Genomic DNA, 23,520 nt, shown 5'->3' with positions numbered 1-23,520 from the left:
ATTACAGAAGAATGGTAGGGCACACAGCGATGCCCTCAGTTATCTAGTATGGTAAGTGATGCTTATTAAACCACTGTGTGCTGATCAGTGATGGAAGAAGCCACTTATTGTCAGCAGAAGAGAGGATGAAGCAAACTTAAAGGAGTACTCTGGTGCAGACTACTCCTGCTCCGTCCTGCAAAAAAAATGAAAATAAACCATCCCTCACCTTCCTGGGTTCCCACGGAGCGCCACTACGGCTGATCGGTCCTCCGGTCCATCTCCTTCATACTTCCGTGTGAACGAAGAGTCACACGCTCAGCCGGCCGCCGCAATGTTCTGCCTCGGCCCATAATAGTCTGAGCGCCATGTGACGCTTCGTTCACACGGAAGTATGAAGAAGATGGACCGGAGGACCGATCAGCTGTAGTGGTGCTCCGCAGGAACCCAGGAAGGTGAGTGATGGTTTATTTTCATTTTTTTTGCAGGACGGAGCAGGAGTAGTCTGTTCCAGAGTACTCCTTTAAAAACAAGTGACAGAAAGAGGTAGTTGTAATCTCTTAATGTTGCTTACACTACTGTATAGCAGTGTTTCCCAACCAGGCTGCCTCCAGTTGTTGCAAAACTACAACTCCCAGCCGAAAGCTGTCTGGGCATGCTGGGAGTTGTAGTTTTGCACCTGCTGGAGGCCCCCTGGTTGGGAAACACTGCTGTATAGGAACGTGCACTGCTTGTTATGTGACACTGCAACATAGTCTCATCCACAAAATAGGCTGATCGGGGAAGGAAGAAATTGCTTAAATTGGGAGATGGGAATACCCCTCTAGGCATGCTGCCATATGCATTATAATAATGGTGGGGGATCTGAGAAACCTTGTAATATGATGTATGGGGCCTCCGAAATATCCACTGACAGTAGATGTTGATGTGGAGGAGACTACATCGGACTGTTAGATTATACCTAGTCTGATCCCTTTGTTATTAAGGAAGATAAGCTACCGCAAAAGTTGTTTAGCAGCAGTTTACTCTTTACTCCTCTTCACATTCAGGACACATGCACACCTACTTGAGTGTACAGGTCTATGGCTTGGAGCATTTGGCCAACAGCTATCTAAGGCTCCTTTCACAATATATGTTGCTCCGTTTTAAAGACCTGTTACAATGTTCCATTAGGAACACACATTCAAGTTTTATTTATTATATATATATTTTTTTTGATTATCAGTCATCACTCGTTAGGAATAGTCTATTTTATTTGTAACGGGGAAAAAAATTAGTGCATGTAATGTTTTTTCTCCCGTCACAAATAACATCAGTTATTCATAACGGGTGATAACTGATAATAAAAAAATCCAATAGACTTGAATGGGATTTCTTTAAGGGATTTCTTAACGGGTCTTTAACCCCTTAAGGAAGCAGGGTTTTTCATTTTTTCCCTCATCACCTTCTAAAAATCATAACTCTTTCAATTTTGCCCATAAAATTCCATATGATGGCTTATTTTTTGCGCCACCAATTCTACATTGCAGTGACAGTCATTATGCATATATGCAGTGTGCATAGGAATTTAAGTTTTTCTTTTTTTTTTCTTGCTAGTCAACCTCGGTAGGGGTGCCCCGCGGAAAAAAAAATTTCAGAGGTGTGCCCCGACCCAAAAAAGGTTGGGAAACGCTATTTTAGACTATTCACACATTACACAGTCCATGAAGTATATTTTACTTGTTTAAATTTCACATGGTGTTAAATACCATCTCTCAAATCATCTCCAAATGGGAAATACTTTGCAACCATCCTGTAAAAAAAAAAAAAAAATTAATATTGAACGGATTATCAAACTGAAAGCTTGCAGGAATGTACTGACCTGCACTTTTGTCAGTGATGAACTAGTAACAGACCAGATTATAGTGACCGATAAATGACGTCTCCAGGTAGGATTTCTCTTGAATACTGCAGAGCCAGTGATCTTATCACCCATGTGCACTTGCAGAGGCTTGTCCAGTATGAAGAGTGTGTGCTTCCAGTGGGTAAGCCTTGGGGACAAGGGAGTGTAATGAAGTTTACAAAGAAAGTGATGGGTTTTTTGTTTTGTTTTTGTTTTTTTTAACACAAACCGGTATATTACTGGAATACGGATCAATCATTCTGTAAGTTTATACGTAGAATTTGGGCAGTATTGCCGTAAAAAGGGTCCTGTTGCTGCCAGTTCTGTCACTCGCCTACAGCATTCCACAGTGTAAGTAAGAACAAGCTGCTTGCTTCTTACCAAACTAATATCACTGGGGCATTCCCCATTTCTCCAGCCATCTCCTCAGTATGGCTGTTGCTCGGTGGCTCTTCATTGGGGGACACCTATACCGATGGGTATATGCTCTTGCCTCTAGGAGCTGCTGACACTAGGGGGAAAAAAAAGTCTGCTCCTCCCTGGCAGGATATACACATCCACTGGAAGTGAGGTTAACAGTTTTAGCTAGTGTCATAAGGAGGCAAGACACAGGTCTGGGAGCTGCCCAGACCATGTTTTTTTTATTTATTTATTATTTTCTAGTAAGGGATGTTTAGTTAGGTTCTTATCTCCCTTTTGTTTCCCTTTTTCAGGTGGGGGTTCACCATCTGCCAGCACCTGGAGGTTGTACCCTGGGTCCGGATCCCCCACTTGCCCCTGCTCGCCCCGTTATATTAGCCTGGTATGATGCAGAGTGGCCATAAGCTGGTTGAAGACATCTGGGTGAGTATGAGAAAATGGAGTCCGTTGGTGAGTATGTCTAACATCTCAACCGCCCCCCCCCCCCCCCTTCTGTACTCTGCTAGGGTTTCTCCATCAAGGGGTCTCTTTTACCTTACGCCAGCTCCTCATCTGCCATTACACGTGGCTGTGCTGGGCCAACCTCGTGGCCGCCGGTCACGCCAGCACCATGCCTGCAGCAATCCTCCCCGCTCCAACAGTCGCCCCCACCCCGGCTTTTACGCTGACATGGGTTAATCCTAAGGATTATTGGGGGTGTTGTCATCGGGGAATATCCCTGACATTTTTTATTGAGGCTCTTGGGTGTGGGGCCTTGGTGGGCTGTGCGGCGGCTCATTCTCTCGCCGTACAGCACTTAGACAGCCGGCTCTGCTGGCCGCCTTTAACTGCCCACACTTTCCTTTCATCGGCACCATTATGTGCCTCTCATGCTCCGCCCCTCTCCCTCACCTTGTTCCCGGGGCGACGGGAGGCAGAGCGCCCATCTGGTCAAGGGTTTCAACCCGATGGGGTATTCCTCTCAATGATGTTGGCTGCTGTGTGTGTGTGCGCGCTTCTTCCTTGCATTTGTAGTCAAGTCTTTGCATCTTTGCCCAGCTCCAGTGTCCAGGATTCCGATCGCTCTTGGGACACAAATTGTCTCCTCGATATGTTCTCGCAGAGTTTCTGGTGGCAACGTCCACCCAGTACTTTGTCCATTGCCGCAGGGCAGCATGTCCCTGCTCCTTCAGTGCCTGGTACACTTTGACAATACCCCTTCCAAGGAGGTACGGGGGATCAGGGGGCTTGGCATGGTCAGTGCCTGAGTTTCATCTTGACCACCCCTTGGTTTTCCCCTCCACTAGGGGGATTATTTTGCTGGGCGCTTTCTACTACCGAGATGGCGCCATCTCACTCTTCCCACTTTATAGATGGGATATCTGTCTGGGCCCTTGTTTTTTGCTGAGAGCATTCAAAAGAGCCTTTTGCTGTCTCTGCCTGTGTGCTTACTGCCCACTATTGCAGCCTTGCTCTCTTCCTGTTTCTTGGTTATCTACTGCTGCTCAGGCAGCCTTGGCACTCTCCTCTGTTGGAGAGGTTTCTGTTATGTGTGGCTCGACGACAGCTGATCTAGTCAGTCTGTTGTTTGTGTCCTGCCATTGCTCTCCTCCCCCCTCAGCACAATCTCCCTGGTAGGGCATGTTCCTCCTTCCCTTTGACTGTCAGTTGCGCTACACTGACACCACATTCTTCTAGAGTAACCTTCCTGTGCCCAGAGCCTGGGAGCCCCAGCCGGGTTCCCTTTTGTTCCCGTCCTAACTGGTTGTTTGAGTGCTCTGGTCTGCTTGGACCACTGGGGCCCAGGACCAGTTAGTCTCCTTGTCCTGGACACTATCCTAGGATCCTGTGGAGTACCTTCTTTTCTAGGTTGAGGTCTCGGGCATGTGTTGCGGTCCTGCCCAGACTTCTCTGGGATCCCATTTATGGGGCAGTCTTTCTGTACTGCCTTTTCTTCTGTCTTGGCACGGATGTTTGTCACCTGGAGCGTTTGGAGACATTGCATTGGGTTTCCTTACCCTTTCGGGTGTAAGTCTTCCAGGAGACTCAGGAACCTCCAATTCCCAATGTCTGCTGCTCTGATGTTCTGGAATACTCCTTTTCAGGGTCTTCCGCTCCTTTCTTGGTAGTTTATTTTTCCATGTCAGTCTTCCAGGTGACTCAGGAATCTCCAGCTCCCATGTCTGTCACTCTGGTGCTCCGGGATGCCCCTTTTCTTGACATTTCACTCCTTCTTGGCCATTGTTCCCTTCAATCTTCTCCTTCAGGGTCCATGTTCTCTCGAGATGGAAGGCATTCTGGTCATCCGGATTACACCAGTTCAGCTATGTCCTCCCTATGTGCTTGGACGGGCTCCTGGTTAGGGGTTTTGAGTCTGCAGATGTTCAGATCTTTTATCTTCCGCACCAGGCCTCTCTAGAGACTGTTTCCGTCTCCTTTTCTTCTGGTGATTTTCGGGCCTCCAACTCCCTGTGCTGATCTTCAGCTCAGGCGTACATTGCTCTCCCAGGCTTCTTCCGCTATGTTCTCTTTTATCGGTTGACTCTGGATGTTTTTTGTTTGTGCCATTTTCCATTTTTGTTTCCCAGCTGGGCTAGCCCTCTGTCTGGTTCTGTGTTCCTTAAAGGGGTACTCCGGTGAAAACCTTTTTTCTTTTAAATCAACTGGTGGCAGAAAGTTAAACATATTTGTAAATGACTTCTATTAAAAAATCTTAATCCTTCCAGTACTTAGGAGCTGCTGAATGCTACAGAGGAAATTCCTTTCTTTTTGGAACACTGATGACATCACGAGCACAGTGCTCTCTGCTGACATCTGTCCATTTTAGCGACCATGCATAGCAGATGTATAGCAGATGTATGTTAAGGGCAGCATGGTGACTCAGTGGTTAGCACTTCTGCCTTGCAGTGCTGGGGACTTGGGTTCAAATCCCACTAAGGACAATAATAAATAAAGCGTTATTATTATTATTATAATAACGTCAGCAGAGAGAACTGTGCTCGTGATGTCATGAGAGAGCATTCCATAAAGAAAAATTTCCTCTGTAGTATTCAGCAGCTAATAAGTACAGGAAGGATTAAGATTTTGTAATAGAAGTAATTTACAAATATGTTTAACTTTCTGCCACCAGTTGATTTAAAAGAAAAAAGGTTTTCACCGGAGTACCCCTTTAAGAGTTTATTCCTACCTCCTTCCGGGATGGTTCCGGCCCCTCTGGCTTCCTAGTTGACTTTTTCTTGTCTTTCTATGAGGACCGTAGGTTTAGAGTCTCTGCGAAGGATGGTCTCTTCCTTTGGCATCCCAGTCCATATCCATGGACGGGGGATCTTCCGGGAGCTCTGTTTCTAGGCCTCTGTTTTCTCTGCATTGGGGTCTCGGCTGCAGGCCTTACGGTCGAGTGAGTTCGGTCTCGGGACTGATTCCCTTTCTCTGGTGATTGTTATTCCCACCCTAGGGGACTGTTTTTGGTACGTCCCATCAGTATAGGTGTCCCCCAATGAAGAGTGATCGAGAAAAAGGAGATTTGTACTCACTGTAAAATCTCTCTCGTAGCCTTCATTGGGGGACACTGCACCCACTCATTTCTTCATTTTTTGTCCGGATACTCTCTTCCGTTTTTAGTTTTTTTTTTAATCAGGGAATTTTTTATTTAAGCTTTTAGTAATAATACAACAGAGAAAAAAAAAAACCACCAAAGCAACACAGTTTGGCAAAGGTTTCAGGGATTACATAGTCTTCCCAGGGAAAATGTCCCACAAATGAACGTATGGTTGCAAGAGAAACACAGTAGCATGCCTGCAATATAAGAGTAGGATACAGAAAACAGCCATAAGCACCTGGTGCCAGACAAACAACACAGCACAACCACTCCGACAACCAGTCACAGAACACATTCACACTCTGGAAGATCCCCTCCCCCCTTCAAAAATACAAGACATAGAAAAAAAAAAGCCCACTAGACACTAGGAGATATCCGAACCGGAGTATCAGAAGATTCCCCAATCAGAAAATAGAATACCCAAACCTTGTCAAACTTTTTAGGGCATTTCCTACTAGTATACAGGGATTGATATAAGGGGACATATTTATTCAACATTGCTTTCCAGCGAGACAAAGGTGGGGTCACAGGACCCTTCCATGCCAAGATAAGCACCTTATAGGCACAAAATAACAAATCTGATCAGCAGGCACCTATGGGAGCCTGTCTCCAAACCATTAACTAGACCCAAAAAGCAAACCTCAGGGATAAAAGGGTGCCAACCTCAGACTGACATCAGCAGGCATCTGAAGGGGAAACCCCAATTCTTTTCAGCCTAACCGGTGTATAATAGAGACGCAGGATAAAACTAAACTGGATTAACAAGTCCCTTGCAGTGACAACAATAGAGAAGTAGGACAGGACCACCTTCTTCCACATATCCTCCGAGAGCATAGGAATATCCTCCACCCACTTCAAATAAGTAATATCAGAAGGACTAGGACCCACCGATTGAAGGAGAGCGAACAACTGTGTGAGAGGTTTAACGAGATCAGTGGTAACCAGGAGCAACTCCACATCATTAAAAACACGAGTAACTTCCAGGGAGCCAAATTGTGCCCATACCACATGTCTCAGCTGCAGATACCTAAAAAAAAAAAAAAGGCACTACTGCGGACATCAAAGCAGTCCTGAATGTCAGGAAAGGAGGGACCTTCCCCAAACAAATGTGAGACTCCATGGGATCTCCAAAATCCAGCAGCCTCCAACCCCTGCAGGTGAGGAAAATGTGAATTCACCCACAGGGGTGCACGGGGAGAGACTACCGGCTGGGGAAAACTGCTAGATACCACTGACCCAAACCACAGAAGTCATGTGCAACAGAGACGGGAGAGAGGAGGACGCAGTGCTCCTATACAGCGTATTAGTGAGAGGAACCCATCAGCACAGCTGCCAAGGCTGTAGCCACGTTGGAGAGATCCAGGTCGATCCACCAGGCTGTGTACATCAACTGCGAAGCAAGGAAATCGTAGAGATTTGGGGCTGCCAAGCCACCTCGATGTTTAGGCACGAGGAGCAGAGCTTGACTCAATTTAGGAGATTACCCTGCCAATAGAAAGACCTCAGACCAAAATTTAAACAATGGAAATCAGTGATTCTTTTCTAGGGTCCTTTCGGAACATATTTCTTTGTTGGCTTCTCCTACTGCTTTATGACAAAACTGATTACTTCACTTCCGGTGGGTATATCCTGTCAGGGAGGAGCCTACTTTTATTCCTAGTGTCAGCAGTTCCTAGTGGCAAGCGCATATACTCATCAATATAAGTGTCCCCCCAATGAAGGCTACGAGAGAGATTTTACGGTCAGTACAAAAGTCTCATTTTCTGCTGTATACTGCTCCTATGGATAGGGGATAAGCACTTATGTACCCGAGTTCTCCTTTAATATGACTGACGTGTCTGATATTTATGACTGTAAGGGGTTATCAATCATTAGAATAACAGAGCTGATTTCTTCAAAAAACTGCACCACCTTTGTCTGCAGGTTGAATTCTACTGAAGTGAATGGAGCAAAGTTGTAATAGCTCAGTTTTTCTATTGCTGGATAACCACTTTATTGTAAGACAAGTAATTTCTTACGTACGGATTGAAGGGGCCAGTATTTAACTCCACCTGCTCTTGGTTATCAATATTCTGGAACTGGACACTGAACCAAGCAGTAAATCCATGAAAAGTGCCATCACGATCCACATGGAACTGAAACTCGTTGTTCATTCTCTAAAGAGAACATTGACAAAAGGTTTTCAAAATTCAGTAGGAACATCCAATAAAAATAATCCAATGAAAGACTACTTTCACCTCTAGGTCTTCTATGTTTAGTGTCTTCATATTGACATTTAGCAAGGTGCATGGCTGAGACAGGCAATCCTCTGGTTTTAATACATGATCAGGTTTTGGTCTGGAAAAAAACTCCTGTATGGCCATAGGCCTGTGGTGGAAGAAAGATGTGAAGATCAGTGAAGTGTGACCACTCTACACTATGGTACTTTTAGATGGGTTTTTAATTTTATCATCAACAACACTTCTCAAGATTAGTCTGGTCTTCAGCTGAGGCTTCGATTGGCCATAGAATGCTCGGTGTCAACTGCAAGATCCTGGTAGAAAGTTCTAGTAATGCTGGGACCTCCTTGAGGCTTATAGTTAACAGTATTGCTCTGAAAATGCAATCAAGTTGCAGCTAACAAACCACTGAATAGGGAATTCTGGTCTACTGAAATGGACTTCAGCTAATAAACTCAGTCCTGCATCTGTTCTGTGTTTATCTCTCTAATGTTTTAGGGTGCTCTTGCACAACACACTACCAGCCCTGGCTAGCACTTGTGTTAATGGTACCTGCACACATGGCTTGGATTTGCGGCCTAGGTAGACATTTAAGGATGCCCATATACCTTACACTAAAGTCGGCTGAAGACAGTCCAAGGTGTATGGCAATGACCTAACAAATTATGTCTATGGAGAGGAGGGTTGGGCATGTTGGATTTTTTTTTATTTGTCCAACCTTTTTGTCCTGGGAAGGATAAGCTTGCCCCAGACAATCTGTCTGGCTGCAGCTTACCACTCCCCATACACAGCGCATGAACATTCAGCCATGCAGAACATTCATGTGTCTGGGGAAGTTGTGAGAGAATTGTGTTCAGCCGACAGTTATTGAAAAACCTAAATTAAAACCTAAGACTTATACATAGTATTTTTTTTTTTAATCTATTGATTGTAGATTTTTCTTATCCTATTTGTTTGATAAAGGGCATCCATCTTACCAGCTTATTTATCTGTTTTAGGCTTGGTTTCTATTTGGCAGTTTTGAGCCAAAGCCAGAAGTGTATTCAAAAATTCGGTGTCCGTTTTAGGACAGTCGTCAGCCGTAACTCCGTCCTCAGTCAGGTGAAACGGCATCCCGCCTCCACCCTCTGGCCAATCTCTGTCAGGCGTCAGCCGCAACTCCCTCCTCAGTCATCCTAAAGTCTCTCAGCCGAAACACAGTCATCCCTCAGACTAAAAACTTTCCTGCCGAGTCAGTGTCTGCTCTCTGTAGCACATGTAGTGTCTGTAGTACACACGTGCAAGTGTCACAGTTTCGACTCTCCTATACATGCTGTGCAGTATCGGCTCTGCTATGCGGCAGGAAATTGCGTCTGAGGGAGAATAGTCTGAGGCATAATGGCGTTTTGAACAAGGGAGGAAGGAGTTGTGGCTGAAGGATGACGGCGATTGGTCCGAGGGAGGAGGTGGGACGCCGTTTCACCTGACTGAGGACGGAGTTACGACTGACTATGTCCTAAAATGGACACCGTAGAAAAGGAATGAGAAATATAAAGGAAGGACTTAAACCTCTCTCTGCTTGATCCACTTCTGGATTTAAATTAAGCCTTATTTGCACATTAAAGTGTAGCTGTCGTTAACAAAAACTTGATATAATGTAGATAATACTATAATGTATTTATATTTGTATATGTATATTTTGGGTGAAAAAAATGCTGTCCCTGCAGCTATTGCCTGTGAGGAGTCCAAATACAGGAAGTGAGGGCAGGAAAAGTGGGGCTCTGTAGCGGCTCCTGGCTTGTCAATCATCATGTGTAAGCCGGGAGTGTGTCACAGAGCCTCAGTGCACAGAACCCCGCTGGTCCTCTGTGCACAAAAACCAGCCGAAAGTGCTTTTTTTTTTTTTTTTTTTTACAACTTTAGACGCAGCTATCAACTTTGAACGCAGCATCTAAAGGGGTTAATAGCGTGGCACCGCGATTGGTGACGTGTGCTATTAGCCATAGGTCCCAGACGTTGTTAGAGGCCGGGTCTGACGCGCTATGACGCGTTATAGAAAGGGAGTGGACTCAGGGCGTATATGTAAGCCCTTGGTCCTTAAGAGGTTAAACAAGGTTTTCAGACTATACATCCCTTTTACGGGAAACGGACAGCAGCGTCACCCGCACTTAGCTGCTGCTACAAGCCAATAGTGCAATTTGGGGGGGGGGGGGGGGGGGGTTGTCCAGGGACCAGCTGGGCACCTTGAGGCTAGGTGCACCAAAGGAACTAATATAAATACCCTTGTAATCAAAGTCAACCACACTATTAGCAGGTTAGTGCAGGTGATGCTGCTGTCAGTTTTCCATTATGGAGCTTTTTCGCTGTGTGCATTTGCCTAGTTTTTGAGGTTGTAATAGCTGCTGCAACCACATATTACACCACCTATTTTTAAAAAGGGGTACAAAAAATTTCACCAGAGTACCCTAAAAATGTTGTAGCTCTGCTGCATGAGCAAGTACCTATAGTCAATGCAAATCATTCTAAGTCTGAGTTCACACCACATTTTGCAATACAGTTCCCATATCAGGTTTTTGATACCAAAACAGATTCCTCAAAACCTGACAAAACTGTATCAAAATGTGTGTACAAATTTTTATCTATACGGTTTGAAAAACTATTCACTCCATTATGAATAAAGTTTCACTTGTTTGATTCAAATTCTAAGAAAAAAAAAAAACTGTGCAAAGTAAAAAAAACGGATGGAACCATATGGACATACGGTTCTCATTGACTCTCATGTAAAAATAAACATATACGGTTTTTCACCCGGACCAAAAACCGTGGTAGGCCACGGTTTTCTGTCTGGGGAAAAAAAAAAAAAAAAAAAAGAGTAAAAAACCGTATGGTTTGAAAAAAACGGAGACAACCGTATACATTATGGTGCATACGGTTTTGAATGGGAAGTCTATGGGCACGGTTTTCTGTACAGTTGCAATTTTTTTAATGAAACCGTATGCCGAAACTGTGTAGCAAAATCGTGGTGTTAACACACAGGGCTTTCGTTTTTCGCGCTCCTGTGACACTTACTTCAAGGCACTAAAGTTGAAGCCATAAGGAGCTTCCCAGAAATGGACTTTAGAAGCATACACTTTGTCTGCACTGCATGGCACCAGGTGGATACGAGCAGTGCTTGGCCACATCACGCCATCCTCCTTCAGCCACAGATCACGAGCTAAGAGAACGGATTCCAGCATGAATTCAAACTGCAGATGGAGAAGTTTGAAATGATAGAACATTGAAGATAATGAGCAATATTATATAAATCAAACACCCTCTGTGTGTGGTTGTTAAAAGCAGTGTTCTTGGGAAAAAAAAAAAACATTTTAAGGGGAAATTCACACAGGCGGATTACCTGCGGAATTTCTGCAGTGGATTTTGCTACCATTTATTTCAATGGGCCCAAAGGAAAATCTGCCTCTATTGCGGATTTTCTGCTAACCTATTGACATCAATGGTAGCAAAATACGCGGCGGAAATTCCACAGGTAATCCGCCCATGAGAGAGATTCCTGTTTTCTTTTTAGTACTTCTTAAAGTAAACTGTTCACCCACACTAAACCCAATACACTGGTCTATAGTGTTGGTGAGTAGGAGTCAGATGAGGGGGGGGGGGGGGGGGGGGGGGTCACAGACTAAAATGCGTACCTTCAGTCGGCACGTGTGTTTTTGGTTGTACAAGCTGCTATATTAGCAAAACTAGGAAATGTAAGTTAAAATGAAAGCTATAAAAGAAACGCATGAATAAAGATTAGAAAAGAAGAGTCGAGAATAAATTGCCAAACCTCATACCATTAAACAGGTTCCCATCCATTCAGACACCAGGACGTCAACCTTGGTAGGTAACTGCAATTCTTCTGCCCTCTGACACACAACTTGGATGATGTTTGAGAATCCATTCTCTTCTACCAGTTTACATGTCTGCTCAGCAATCTCACTTGCTTCTACTGCATAAACCTGTGAGAAACAGACTCGAGCTATGTTCATTTTATTTTTTTTAACATGTTTAAAAAAAAAAAAAAAAGCTGTTTTTGTAAAGAGCTATTTTATTTAAAAAAATTGGTTTAAAAATTTTTTTTTATAAATATTTTATGGGTTTATGGCAAACTTGTTTATTTCAGCCATTTTTTTAATCTGAATTCAATAAAAAAAAATAAAACATGCTAACTGATTTAATGGGCTTAAAAAAATAATGGACCCCCCCCCCCCCCCCCCCCAATCATGTGCAACAATGGCCAATTTTCTATTGACCACAACGGAACATGTAATTATAAGAAACTTTGCTGGTTGTTACCCAACAACAAAAAACGTGGTCTCAAATGGCAGGAGGTGCTCAACCCCAAATGCGGTTGTGCATTTATACTGGGGGAGCAGATCCTGCCATTGTAGTCCGCTGCTAGGGGCGATCCCCAGCATAAACATTTTTACCTGATTTTTACCCCAAAATTATAAAAATACTGTTTTACGACTAAAAACAGAAGAACACCCAATTTTACTATGTGAACATGGCCTAACAGAGCACAGGGAGAAGCACAACATCTACTCTACTTCCCAATAGCAACACTGCCTAGCATTTTAATAGGCAACCACATCAAAAGTTTGGCTGGGTTTGTGTGATTTGTTTGTATTCTGTTGACATGGCCTCACAGAGAACCAGTCATCAGTTTCATGATTCAATACCATGGGGGGCAGCATGAAGCGGTGACAAGCTCCCCTATTACCATGATGTAACATTCATTCATAGCAGTGGGCTGGGGAGAAGCTGCCAGGGACCACCTCTGTTCTTAGCTTAGCTGAAACACTGCAGCATTTTAGAGTGAATCATACAATGGAGGTCTGTCCCTGTTTCATGCTATCCATGGTTCAGCAGTAATAAACTAATAATAGGTTTCCTTTAAATAGGATTTTCCATCAGATAAGCTGGATTTACACATGTAATTTATTGGGCTACACTGACTGTTAAAAAGGCAGACATATCAGCACTTTCTTCTTCATCCCCTAATTTTGGTTCACAGACTATACATGTGTGAATCCAGCCTGAGCAATTCTTAAAGGAGAACTCCAATGCAAGTCTTTTCCTGTGACAATGAAGCAGTAATGAAAGTTATAAAAGTTAGGCTTGTACTTGCGTTTCCTATTCTGAAGCTCTGATGGACATTTTCTGTTTTTTCCTCCGACCGGATGTACAGTAGTTCTGGGTGGAGTGATGACACTCGACCCGATTTCTTTTCATTGTGGCCGGCGTCTCTAGCCCGATGACTCCTCCTCCCAGCAGTCCTTGCGATCTTCCCCTGCTTTCCGAGCCAGTGTTGGCTACTCCCCGTGTATGAATATTCATATATTCGGCGTTTGCAGAGCCCTAATTGGCCCAGCTCTGCAAACGCCCATCTTCTAGGCTCGTCCAATCGCATGTGCCGGTTTGCACATGCACATTTTTCAGGGGGAGGGCAGGAGTGGACCGGACATTATGCTAAGGCATTATGGGAGATATAGTCTTTTACGCTACACTCCCTGTTACTATACCCGGAAGTGACTGGATTTTCGGACGGGCATAGCGGAGGAACTACTGGACAGATTCTCGTGAAAATGGGCTCTATTAAAAAGGTAGGAGCCTAAGCTATATGTAGGTATTACTTTAGTGCATCAGAGTTCTCCTTTAAACCCAATGATCTGTCACCAGTCTACTATAACCTACAGCTGCATCTTTAGGATGACAGTATTAGTGCTGCCATGTACAATAATTGTTCCCATTGGATAGTTCTCAGAATGGCTTGGAAAGGCACTTGAGACCATAAAAAAATCTTGATGGGTCAGCAGGTCCGAGAAGCAACAGTAAAGCACAAAAATAAACAGTTTGGAAGGCTGTGAATAGTAATTAAAGGGGTACTCCAGTGGGGAGAAAAATTCAACTGGTGCCAGAAAGTTAAACAGATTTGTAAATTACTTCTATTAAAGAATTTTAATCCTTCCAGTACTTATCAGCTGTATACTTTGGAGGAAGTTGTGTAGTTCTTTCCAGTCTGACCCAAGTGCTCTCTGCTGACACCTCTGTCCATGTCAGGAACTGTCCAGAGCAGGAGAGGTTTGCTATGGGGATTTGCTCCTAGTTCCTAACATGGACAGAGGTGGCAGCAGAGAGCACTGTGGTCAGACAGAAAAGAAATTCAAAAAGAAATAATTTCCTCTGTAGTATGCAGCAGCTGATAAGTACTGGAAGGATTAAGATTTTTTTTAATAGAAGTAATATACAAGTCTGTTTAACTTTCTAGCAGTTGATAAAAATAAAAATAAAATTCCACTGAAAGTACCCTTTTAAAAATACTATGAATAATTTTATTTTTAAAGAATGTATTCCTGTAAATTTTTTCATATAAAGCACCACTTTAAAGGAGAAGTATTATGCAGGGGGTCAGACAGCTGGGACCCCCACAATCTCCTGCACAGGACCCAGGCTTTCCCCAGAAATGGAGCATGTCAATCCCCGCACAAAGCCAAGGCCGAACGCCCCCTCCATATATCTCTATGGGATAGCCGGAGATAGCCAAATGCTGTATCTCCGGCTCTCCCATAGAGAGATACATGGAGGGGGCGTTCGGCCTGTTCCCAGGCAGAGCTGGCATCCTGGGCAGAGGCCCTTTGGATAGGGGATACGTTTTTTGTGCATGACAATTCTCTATTAAATTATTAAATGGGTACTTCGAAAAACCGCCCAAAACATCTTATCCCCTATGCAAAGGTCTCGCTGCTGGGGACCCATGATCTCCAGCACAAGTCCCCAGTCATCCGTGCACAGAGCGAACTACGCTCTGTGCCGAATGACTGGCGACTACAGCCGCCATGCCCCCTCTGATACACATGAATGGAGGGGGCGTGATGTGACGAATACAGAAGTGCCAAGCTTCCGTGTTCCGGATGCCGGCCCACTGATCGCGGGTGTCCCCAGGGGAGTATACCTTTAACCCCTTAAGGACTCAGGATTTTTCAGTTTTTGCACTTTCGTTTTTTCCTCCTTACCTTTTAAAAATCATAACCCTTTCAATTTTCCACCTAAAAATCCATATTATGGCTTATTTTTTGCGTCGCCAATTCTACTTTGCAGTGACATTAGTCATTTTACCCAAAAATGCACGGCGAAACGGAAAAAAAATCATTGTGCAACAAAATCGAAGAAAAAAACGCCATTTTGTAACTTTTGGGGGCTTCCGTTTCTACGCAGTGCATATTTCGGTAAAAATTACACCTTATCATTATTCTGTAGGTCCATATGGTTAAAATGATACCCTACTTATATAGGTTTGATTTTGTCGCACTTCTGGAAAAAATCATAACTACATGCAGAAAAATTTATACGTTTAAAAATGTCATTTTCTGACCCCTATAACTTTTTTATTTTTCCACGTACAGGGCGGTATGAGGACTCATTTTTTGCGCTGTGATCTGAAGTTTTTACCGGTATGATTTTTGTTTTGATCGGACTTTTTGATCACTTTTTATTCATTTTTTAATGGTATAAAAAGTGACCAAAAATGCGTTTTTTTTGAGTTTGGAATTTTTTTGCGCGTACGCCATTGACCGTGCGGTTTAATTAATGATATATTTTTATAGTTCGGACATTTACGCACGCGGCGATACCACATGTTTTTTTATTTTTTTACACTTTTTTTTTTTATGGGAAAAGGGGGTGATTCAAACTTTTATTAGGGAAGGGGTTAAATGACCTTTATTAACACTTTTTTTTTGCAGTGTTATAGGTCCCATAGGGACCTATAACACTGCACACACTGATCTTTTGCACAGATCACAGGCGTGTATTAACACGCCTGTGATCAGTGTTATCGGCGCATGACTGCTCCTGCCTGGATCTCAGGCACGGAGCAGTCATTCACCGATCGGACACCGAGGAGGCAGGTAAGGGCCCTCCCGGTGTCCTGCAAGCTGTTCGGGACGCCGCGATTTCACCGCGGCAGTCCGGAACAGCCCGACTGAGCAGCCGGGTCACTTTCACTTTAGAAGCGGCGGTCAGCTTTGACGGCCGCTTCTAAAGGGTTAATACCGCACATCGCCGCGATCGGTGATGTGTGGTATTAGCCACGGGTCCCGGCCGTTGATGAGCGTCGGGACCGACGCGATATGATGCGGGATCGCGGCGCGATCCCGCTTCATATCGTGGGAGCTGGGTTAACCCCTTAAGGACCCCGCCAATTTTCATTTTTTCACTTTTGTTTTTTCACCTACAGACCCATATAAGGGCTTGTTTTGTTTGTCACCAATTGTACTTTGTAATGACATTACGGTACTTATTTTATAACAAAATGTGTCGAAAAAAAAAAATATTTGTGGGGTGAAATTAAAGAAAACCCACATTTTGTAATTTTTGGGAGCTTCTGTTCCTACACAGTGAACTTTTCCATAAAAATGACACCTTATCTTTATTCTGTAGGTCAATATGATTACAATGTGATTACTAAAAAAAAAAAATTATAACCACATGCACCAAATTTAGTATGCTAAAAATTGTCCTCTTCTGACCCCTATAACTTATTTTTCTGTATACAGGGATCTATGTGATCTATAGTTTTAACTGGTACCTTTTATGGTATATGAAGTGACCAAAAATGTGCAGTTTTGGAATTAGGTATTTTATTACATTTACGCCATAGACCAGACAATTTAATTAACACTATATTTTAATAGTTCAGACATTTACGCACGTGGCTGTACCACATGTTTATTCTTTATTACATAATTTTATTTTAAAGTGGGAAGTGGGTGGGTGTGTTGGGGGGGGGGGGGGGGTGATTCAAACTTGTATTAGGGAAGTGGTTAATTCACTTTTATTAAAGGGGTATTCCGGGCAAAAACATTAGGGGATAAGATGTCTGATCGCAGGGGGCTCGCCGCTGGGACCCCCCGCAATCTTCCTGCAGCACCCGCATTCTATGCGGCAGCTGCGTCTCCAGTTTCGGAAACCTCCGGGTTTCTGGGACTGGGGACGTGACGTCACGCCACTCCATTCATGTCTTTGGATAGGGGATAAAATGTTAGGACAGAAGTTCCTAAACGGAGAAATTCATAGTGTGAAAGCAGCCTAACAGCATCTTTTCCAAACAGAATTTCTTAGTGGAATTCCGCTCAGAAAATCTATAGTGTGAATGAGTCCTCAAGATGGTTGTTACCGTATCTACAAAAATTATACTCACAATCTCAGGCTCTGCCAGCTGTGCACAGAAGAAGCTTATGATCCCTGTTCCACATCCCAGGTCAAGGATACGTTTGCCCTTCAGGGCTGTGCTGTTTTGTATTATGACGTTTCTATATGCCTGTGTACGAGGCTCATCAGACAACATCTCCAAGTGCAGTTTCTAGGGAATTAAAATAATCAGCAACGGTTCCATTCAGAGAATTCATATGTATGAACATTGGGAAAGTGCCTCACCAGTGTTTTGTAGCTTCCATAATATTCTTCATCCTGCCATGGGTCATCTATGTAAGAATCCTCTTTATTGTATACTCCATGCAAATGGGTAGCTGGTACATAGCCACACTGACCATTATATTCAACCCACCACCAGTCTTCTGTCACCACATTAAGAAGAAACACCTTGTCTCCCTGAGAAAGACTAAGCTGCAGAGAAAAAAAAAGGGTTTTGACATATTACAAAGACATGTGAAAGGTTTTGATTGGCTGGGATCAAATAGCTGCATACTCACCTCCACCACTAACCCTGCTGCTGCCAAGTCTTCCGTTCCCTCTTGTGGTTCCCTTCTTCCTCCCTCTGATGATGTATTGTGACAGCAGGACCTGCCTGACCAGGAGGAAGAAGAGGACTGCAGCAGGGACCGGAAGATTTGTCAGCAGCAGCAGAAGGAAAGGTATGAGTGGATTTTTTTTTCAGTGAACAAGAGAAAAAAACACATCAATTTTTGTAATAAATAAAAAATTATGTTGTCAAAATAAAGTAATCCTACATAGCTGCCGTTGCAATGCCTCCCCACCCTGCTTGTCACCGCTTCTTCTTGTTTCCATTAATGCGGTAACAACTGCCAATTCACTGAGGCAGGAGACTGCTGAGCCAGGTAGTTCCTGTGGGAACAAATTGTAGGTAAAGGAGTATAACTTATTTATTTTTATACCACCACCATGCAAATTAGCAGTATACCGCAGGGTCCATCAAATCAGACACCAGGGTCACTTAAAGAGTAGCTGTCACCAAACTAAACTTTTAAAATATTGTTCCTTATGTAATTATAAGACACTTTACGATTTACTTGCAGTTAAAATTCTCTACTTTTATATGTTTTTAATGTGATTGAAAAAAGGGCCACTAGGTGGCTCTGTTATGTTCCCTGCGCAAGTCAAACTGTTAGTTTGGTCTCCTCCCAGCCTGGCAGGAGACCAAACTCAGGAAGTGCGTGCAGGGCATGATGAGGCACAGCTCTCGCAGGTTTTAATGACGTCGCACCTGCTGGGGAACGCCCACTTTATCCTGCCGGGAGCTCACACAATGTGAGCAAGGGGGGGAAAAAAAGGTATGATACAGAGCTTTTTAAAGCTTGTAAAACATTTATTAGGGCAGAAGTGGTGTTGGCAGTAGTTAGGGAATAAAATATGAGTTAGTTTACAAAATAAGGTTTGAGGACAGGTATTCTTTAAGACCACAGCATCTAATAGCTTAAGATGTCCAAATCAGAGTCATCTGTCTTTCTGTGAGTAGAAGCTTTATGGTAGAAATTTTGTTTATGAAGACTACTTAAAAAGTTGCTTAAAGCGCAACTGTCATGAAATCTGGGTGCAATAACCTGCACACAGCCTTTGTAGTGTGTGCAGGTGGTGGGTATAGCAATGTATTTACCTAATATTTGCAGGCTTTCTTGACCCCAAAAAATGCTTTTTGATCAAAGCCACTGATGGTCGGATAGGCGTGGCGTGAGGTAAGCGATGCCCCGCTGACGCCACGCCCACCCCCTGTATGTCAGCGCTGGGACCGCTGTGTGATTGACACACAGGTCCCAGCGCATGCGCCCTTCAGCTCACTTTTTTTGGGCTGGTTATTATACTCGTGCCCGTTATCTTCTTTCACTGAGGAGTAAGACAGCGGCGGGAGAGAGTGCTGGGGGAGCGCACGTTAGATGAGCTGAAGGGTGCATGTGCTGGGACCTGTGTGTCAATCACACGTGCATATTTAAAAAAAAAAAATTTTAAGTCAATGGGCAGCAGATCTGCAGCAAGAATAAGCATGTGTGAATGCACCCTCGGGTATATTCACACATACAGGGGGAGATTTATCAAAACCTGTGCAAAGGAAAAGTTGCCCAGTTGCCTATAGCAACCAGATTGCTTCTTTCATTTTTAACAAGGCCTCTACAAAATAAAAGAATCAGTCTGTTTGGTTGCTATTGGCAACTTTTCCTCTGGACAGGTTTTAATAAAGTACACAGTACATATGTGATGTGCAGGATCTGAAGCTGCAGATTAGAAGCTGTGTTCAGTCATTTGGTTTACATTGTGATCTGTAGCCCAAAATCTGCAGCTTCAAATCCTGCAAATCAAATATGCTCAGGATACTGTACGTGTGAATAAACACTAAAAGGGTACTTTCACACGTACAGGATCTTCTGCAGGTTTGTAGCTCCTTTAGTTTGCCCTAAAACCTGCAGCAGATTCTGTTTGTGTGAACGTATCCTAATTTTGAATTCAGGAAACAAACTAAAAAAAATGCAAGCATGTCTATAGCCTTTAAATTATAGATAAAATAAAGATTCCAAACATAATCCCATACCTGCGTGTCATCAGCAGCAACAAAATCACATATCGCCATGAATTCATTAGTACTGAAGTCCACATAGGAGTAATCCACAATACTACCCTCCGGACAGACTGCCGCCCAGCAAGCTGCACCTGCACAATCTTCAGAAGACATGTTGGCTTTGGGCTCCTTTGGTCCGCAGGCTCCATGTAAACCTCCCTGTACAGTCAGATCCTTAATATTAACCTGACTTGTGTCTCCTTCCCCCTCACCGTGCCCAGACCATCTTGTGTCTCTGCTGAGAAGACATTCTTCAGGATCTACCTCTCTAAATAGATCCCTGGCCATCCTTTTGGAAAAAGAATCCCCAGTATAACCCTCACAGTCGCCGACAGCCCTGTCTACCTCACTACTAACCAATCGCCCATCTTTATCATTAACGCCATGAAATTCTCCATCCCCCTGACGGTGACTTTCCCGATTCCTCTCTCCATAGCCGGACACTTTGGGCTCCTTCGTTACAACCTGAGCTGAGTTTCTGTCCTTGCCCCAATCTAATGGTTCTCCAAGCTCCCGTTCTATCTCTTGCACTGCCCCCAGAATAGACTGGATGTCCATGTTCTTTGTATTCTGGGCTCTAGACTCTTCTTTCTTCTCTCTGTTCCTTTCTTGGGCTCTAGAGCTCTTCTCAGGGTCTTCTCCAGAAGAAGCCTCATCCTCACCATCACCCCTGCCATCCCAATGTGCCCCCCAAATCTTATCTGTCTCCATTATGTGGTATGCACCAATTAAATAAAACTGCCATATACATGCGCCCTTCTACAACACAGGACACTCCTCACCTGTCCATCTCCTCAGGTCTAGTACATTCCCTTTCTATGTCCACTATAGTGATACATTACTTGTCCTCCACCCACCATACTTCCTATGACCCCACTATTCTTATGCCTGGCAGCAGAACCTGTGGGCTTTCTAGGTGTTACACTACAGTGCACTCCCACTGCTCTAGACCTGCCTAACAAATGTGTTATCGTCTCCAGTGGAACGACAAGTCACAGCAAACCCTTCGAATCCAGAGAGACTGCTCCCGTGAGAGGACACAGCCCCGGATGTAGGCGCTGCTGCCGTGCTCAGTCTGTGCAGAGTAAACAGGGGCGGGGGGCGGGCGTCCTCCTATATTTCACCTTTTTCTGGTGACCCCCGAGCGCCCGCCGTCTGTCATGTGCGGAAACTGGGGTTGAAGTTTCAGTTCCCCGCGTCTTATACTCAGAATTATTCCATGGAAATGCATTATGGGAAGTGTAGTTTATAGGGTTCAACGAGCAGCGCATGTGTAGTAGATGCCTCTGGAAGTTCTCCACCACAGCGAAACTATGGGGGAGATTTATCAAAACCTGTGCAGAGGAAGAGTGGTGCAGTTGCCCATAGCAACCAATCAGATTGCTTCTTTCATTTTCCACAGGCCTCTTTAGAGGCCTGTGGAAAATGAAAGAAGCAATCTGATTGGTTGCTATGGGCAACTGCACCACTCATCCTCTGCACAGGTTTTGATAAATCTCCCCCTATAACTCGTGTCATGCTGGGAGTTGTAGTTTTGCAACATCTAAGGGCACGCGGGTGGAAAACACTTCTACAGCAAAACTGCAACTCCCAGGTCGCCGAGAAAGTTATAGGCTGCCCGGTTTTGTAGGCGTTTAATGGAGAAAGACAGACCTGACCTGCAGTATTTTCCGCCCGACCGTCATGTGAACGGAAATGTGAATGACCCCTAAGGTTGGGTTCACACTACGGAATTTCCGCCTGCAATTCCGCTTTGAAATTGCAGGCAGAAATTCTGCTTGCTAAAATGTACTGTATAGTGAATGGGCTTCAGTTCACAAATTCACATTTCGGAATTTGTGAACGGAAAATCCGCTTGAAAATTTCCGCCTGCAGAATGGCGTTGCTCAGTCTTCAGGCGGAAATACTCACGGAACACATTGCAGTCTATTGAAGACTCCAGTGTCCACTGATTTAATCAGCGCTGGCCGCACTCGGAATCTCCGGGCGGAAATTTTCTGCTCTGAGATTCACAGAGTGAACCTAGCCTTAAGGCTAGGTTCAGACTCCGGAATCTCCTGGCAGAAAATTTCCGCCCGGAGATTCTGAGTTCCGCCTGCACCGACTGAATAAGTCCGCGTTAGGACCGTGCGGACACTGCAGTCTCCCATAGACTGCAATGTGTTCCGCGAGGAATTCCGCCTGAAGAAAGAGCACCGCCTATCTTCAGGCGGAAATTTCTAAGCGGATTTTCCGCTTCACAAATTCCGAAGTGTGAATTTGTGAATGGAAAACCATTCACTGCACTAGACATTTTAGCAAGCGGAATTTCTGACGGAAATTTTACGACTGAATTTCTGTCGCAAATTCCATAGTCTGAACCTAGCCTAAGGGTGCGTTCACACTGAATAAATCAAGAGGAATTCACGCTGAAAAATTTATGTGCGGGAAAAAATAAATTTCTATTCGCGCAGAATTTGTGCAGAATTTGCGTGCGGAAATGGGGGAGAAAGAATTGAGGTGTTTTTCAGTGAATTCCGCGCAAATTCTGCACAAATTCCGGGCGAAAACGATGTCGGGCGGAATTTTTTTTCCATTGACTTCTATTGATTTCTGCTAGCGGATTCCGCTTGAAGAATGAACATGTTCTTTCTTCAAGCGGAAAGGAATTCAGCGTCGGAATTCCGCTAGCAGAATTTCCGCAGTGTGAACAGCACAACAGAAAAAACATTAAAGTCAATGGGCAAAGGGGATGTGCATTAATTTGAGGCAGAGAATTCAAGAGGAATTACTCAAGTAAATTCCTCTTGAATTACTCTGTGTGAACGCACCCTAAGGCTAGGTTCAGACTACGGAATCTCCGGGCAGAAAATTTCCGCCCGGAGATTCTGAGTTCCGCCTGCGCCGACTGAATAAGTCAGCGCAAGGACCGCGCGGACACTGCAGTCTCCCATAGACTGCAATGTGTTCTGCGAGGAATTCCGCCTGAAGAAAGAGCACCGCATTTCTTCAGGGGGAAATTTCTAAGCGGATTTACTAAGCGGATTTTCCGCTTCACAAATTCCGAAGTGTGAATTTGTGAACGGCAAACCATTCACTACACTAGACATTTTAGCAAGCGGAATTTCTGACGGAAACTTTACGACTGAATTTCTGTCGGAAATTCCGTAGTCTGAACCTAGCCTAATAGTTAACAAGACTACCAAAATGTATACTGTGCTATAGCATATTTTACACAGCTAACCATTTTTTTCAATTTTTTTATTTTATTTCATTTTTCTAATAATTTTGCTGTATCTAAAAGCATAGTACACTTCACTTTATGGGAAGAATTTAATATTGTGTAAATCAAGCTATTTTTGCTCCTATTTGCCTAGGGATGAGGTGTGTATTTCTCCCACATTTATCAAAGAGGTGAATGTTCTGCATAAACACCAAAGTAACTTAGATGTAGACAAGTTTCTAAATGTGGTCTGAGCTGGTGGACATTGATCAAAACTTTAGCGATGATTCAAAAAAGTCACAGCTGATAAATTACTGACCACTGCAAAAGCTAACCATGCCACACTGCATTTAGGGTGCGTTCCCACCTGGCTTATACACAGCGTATTTCACACTGCGCAAAAATTTACGGCAGCAG

General features: G+C 44.0%; 1 protein-coding gene across 4 annotated transcripts; it reads right to left on the bottom strand.

The window, feature by feature from the left end:
* Positions 1-966: 966 nt before the first annotated feature.
* On the bottom strand, positions 967-21,250 carry PRMT2 (protein arginine methyltransferase 2). 4 transcript variants are annotated; one of them, XR_008847369.1, is made up of 9 exons: positions 19,875-21,250; positions 17,531-17,719; positions 17,295-17,456; positions 11,887-12,051; positions 11,126-11,301; positions 8,096-8,225; positions 7,877-8,014; positions 1,841-2,009; positions 967-1,771 (listed from the first exon to the last, which is right to left on the bottom strand). XR_008847369.1 is itself a non-coding variant. In XM_056537087.1 (9 exons), exons 1-9 carry the CDS (start codon positions 20,610-20,612, stop codon positions 1,739-1,741), a joined length of 1,896 nt encoding a protein of 631 aa, XP_056393062.1. In that variant the 5' UTR covers positions 20,613-21,250; the 3' UTR covers positions 967-1,738. The 4 variants fall into 4 exon arrangements, 2 of the variants coding, with proteins under 2 accessions (XP_056393062.1, XP_056393063.1); XR_008847370.1 differs by having other exon boundaries at positions 7,910-8,014; XM_056537087.1 differs by having other exon boundaries at positions 7,881-8,014.
* Positions 21,251-23,520: the final 2,270 nt, after the last annotated feature.

This window comes from Hyla sarda, chromosome 8 (assembly GCF_029499605.1).
Source record: "Hyla sarda isolate aHylSar1 chromosome 8, aHylSar1.hap1, whole genome shotgun sequence".
NCBI lineage: Eukaryota > Metazoa > Chordata > Amphibia > Anura > Hylidae > Hyla > Hyla sarda.
The sequence above is the reverse complement of the archived record's forward strand: the minus strand, read 5'-3'. Positions and strand labels throughout refer to the sequence as shown.

Coding starts and splice junctions, on each gene's coding strand:
- PRMT2 (XM_056537087.1), bottom strand. CDS start 20,612: ATGGAGACAGATAAGATTTGGGGGGCACATTGGGATGGCAGGGGTGAT. Junction 8,226..11,125: donor TTCAACTTTAGTGCCTTGAA/GTAAGTGTCACA, acceptor CTTCCACCACAG/GCCTATGGCCATACAGGAGT. Junction 2,010..7,880: donor AATACTGGCCCCTTCAATCC/GTACGTAAGAAA, acceptor CTTGTCCCCAAG/GCTTACCCACTGGAAGCACA.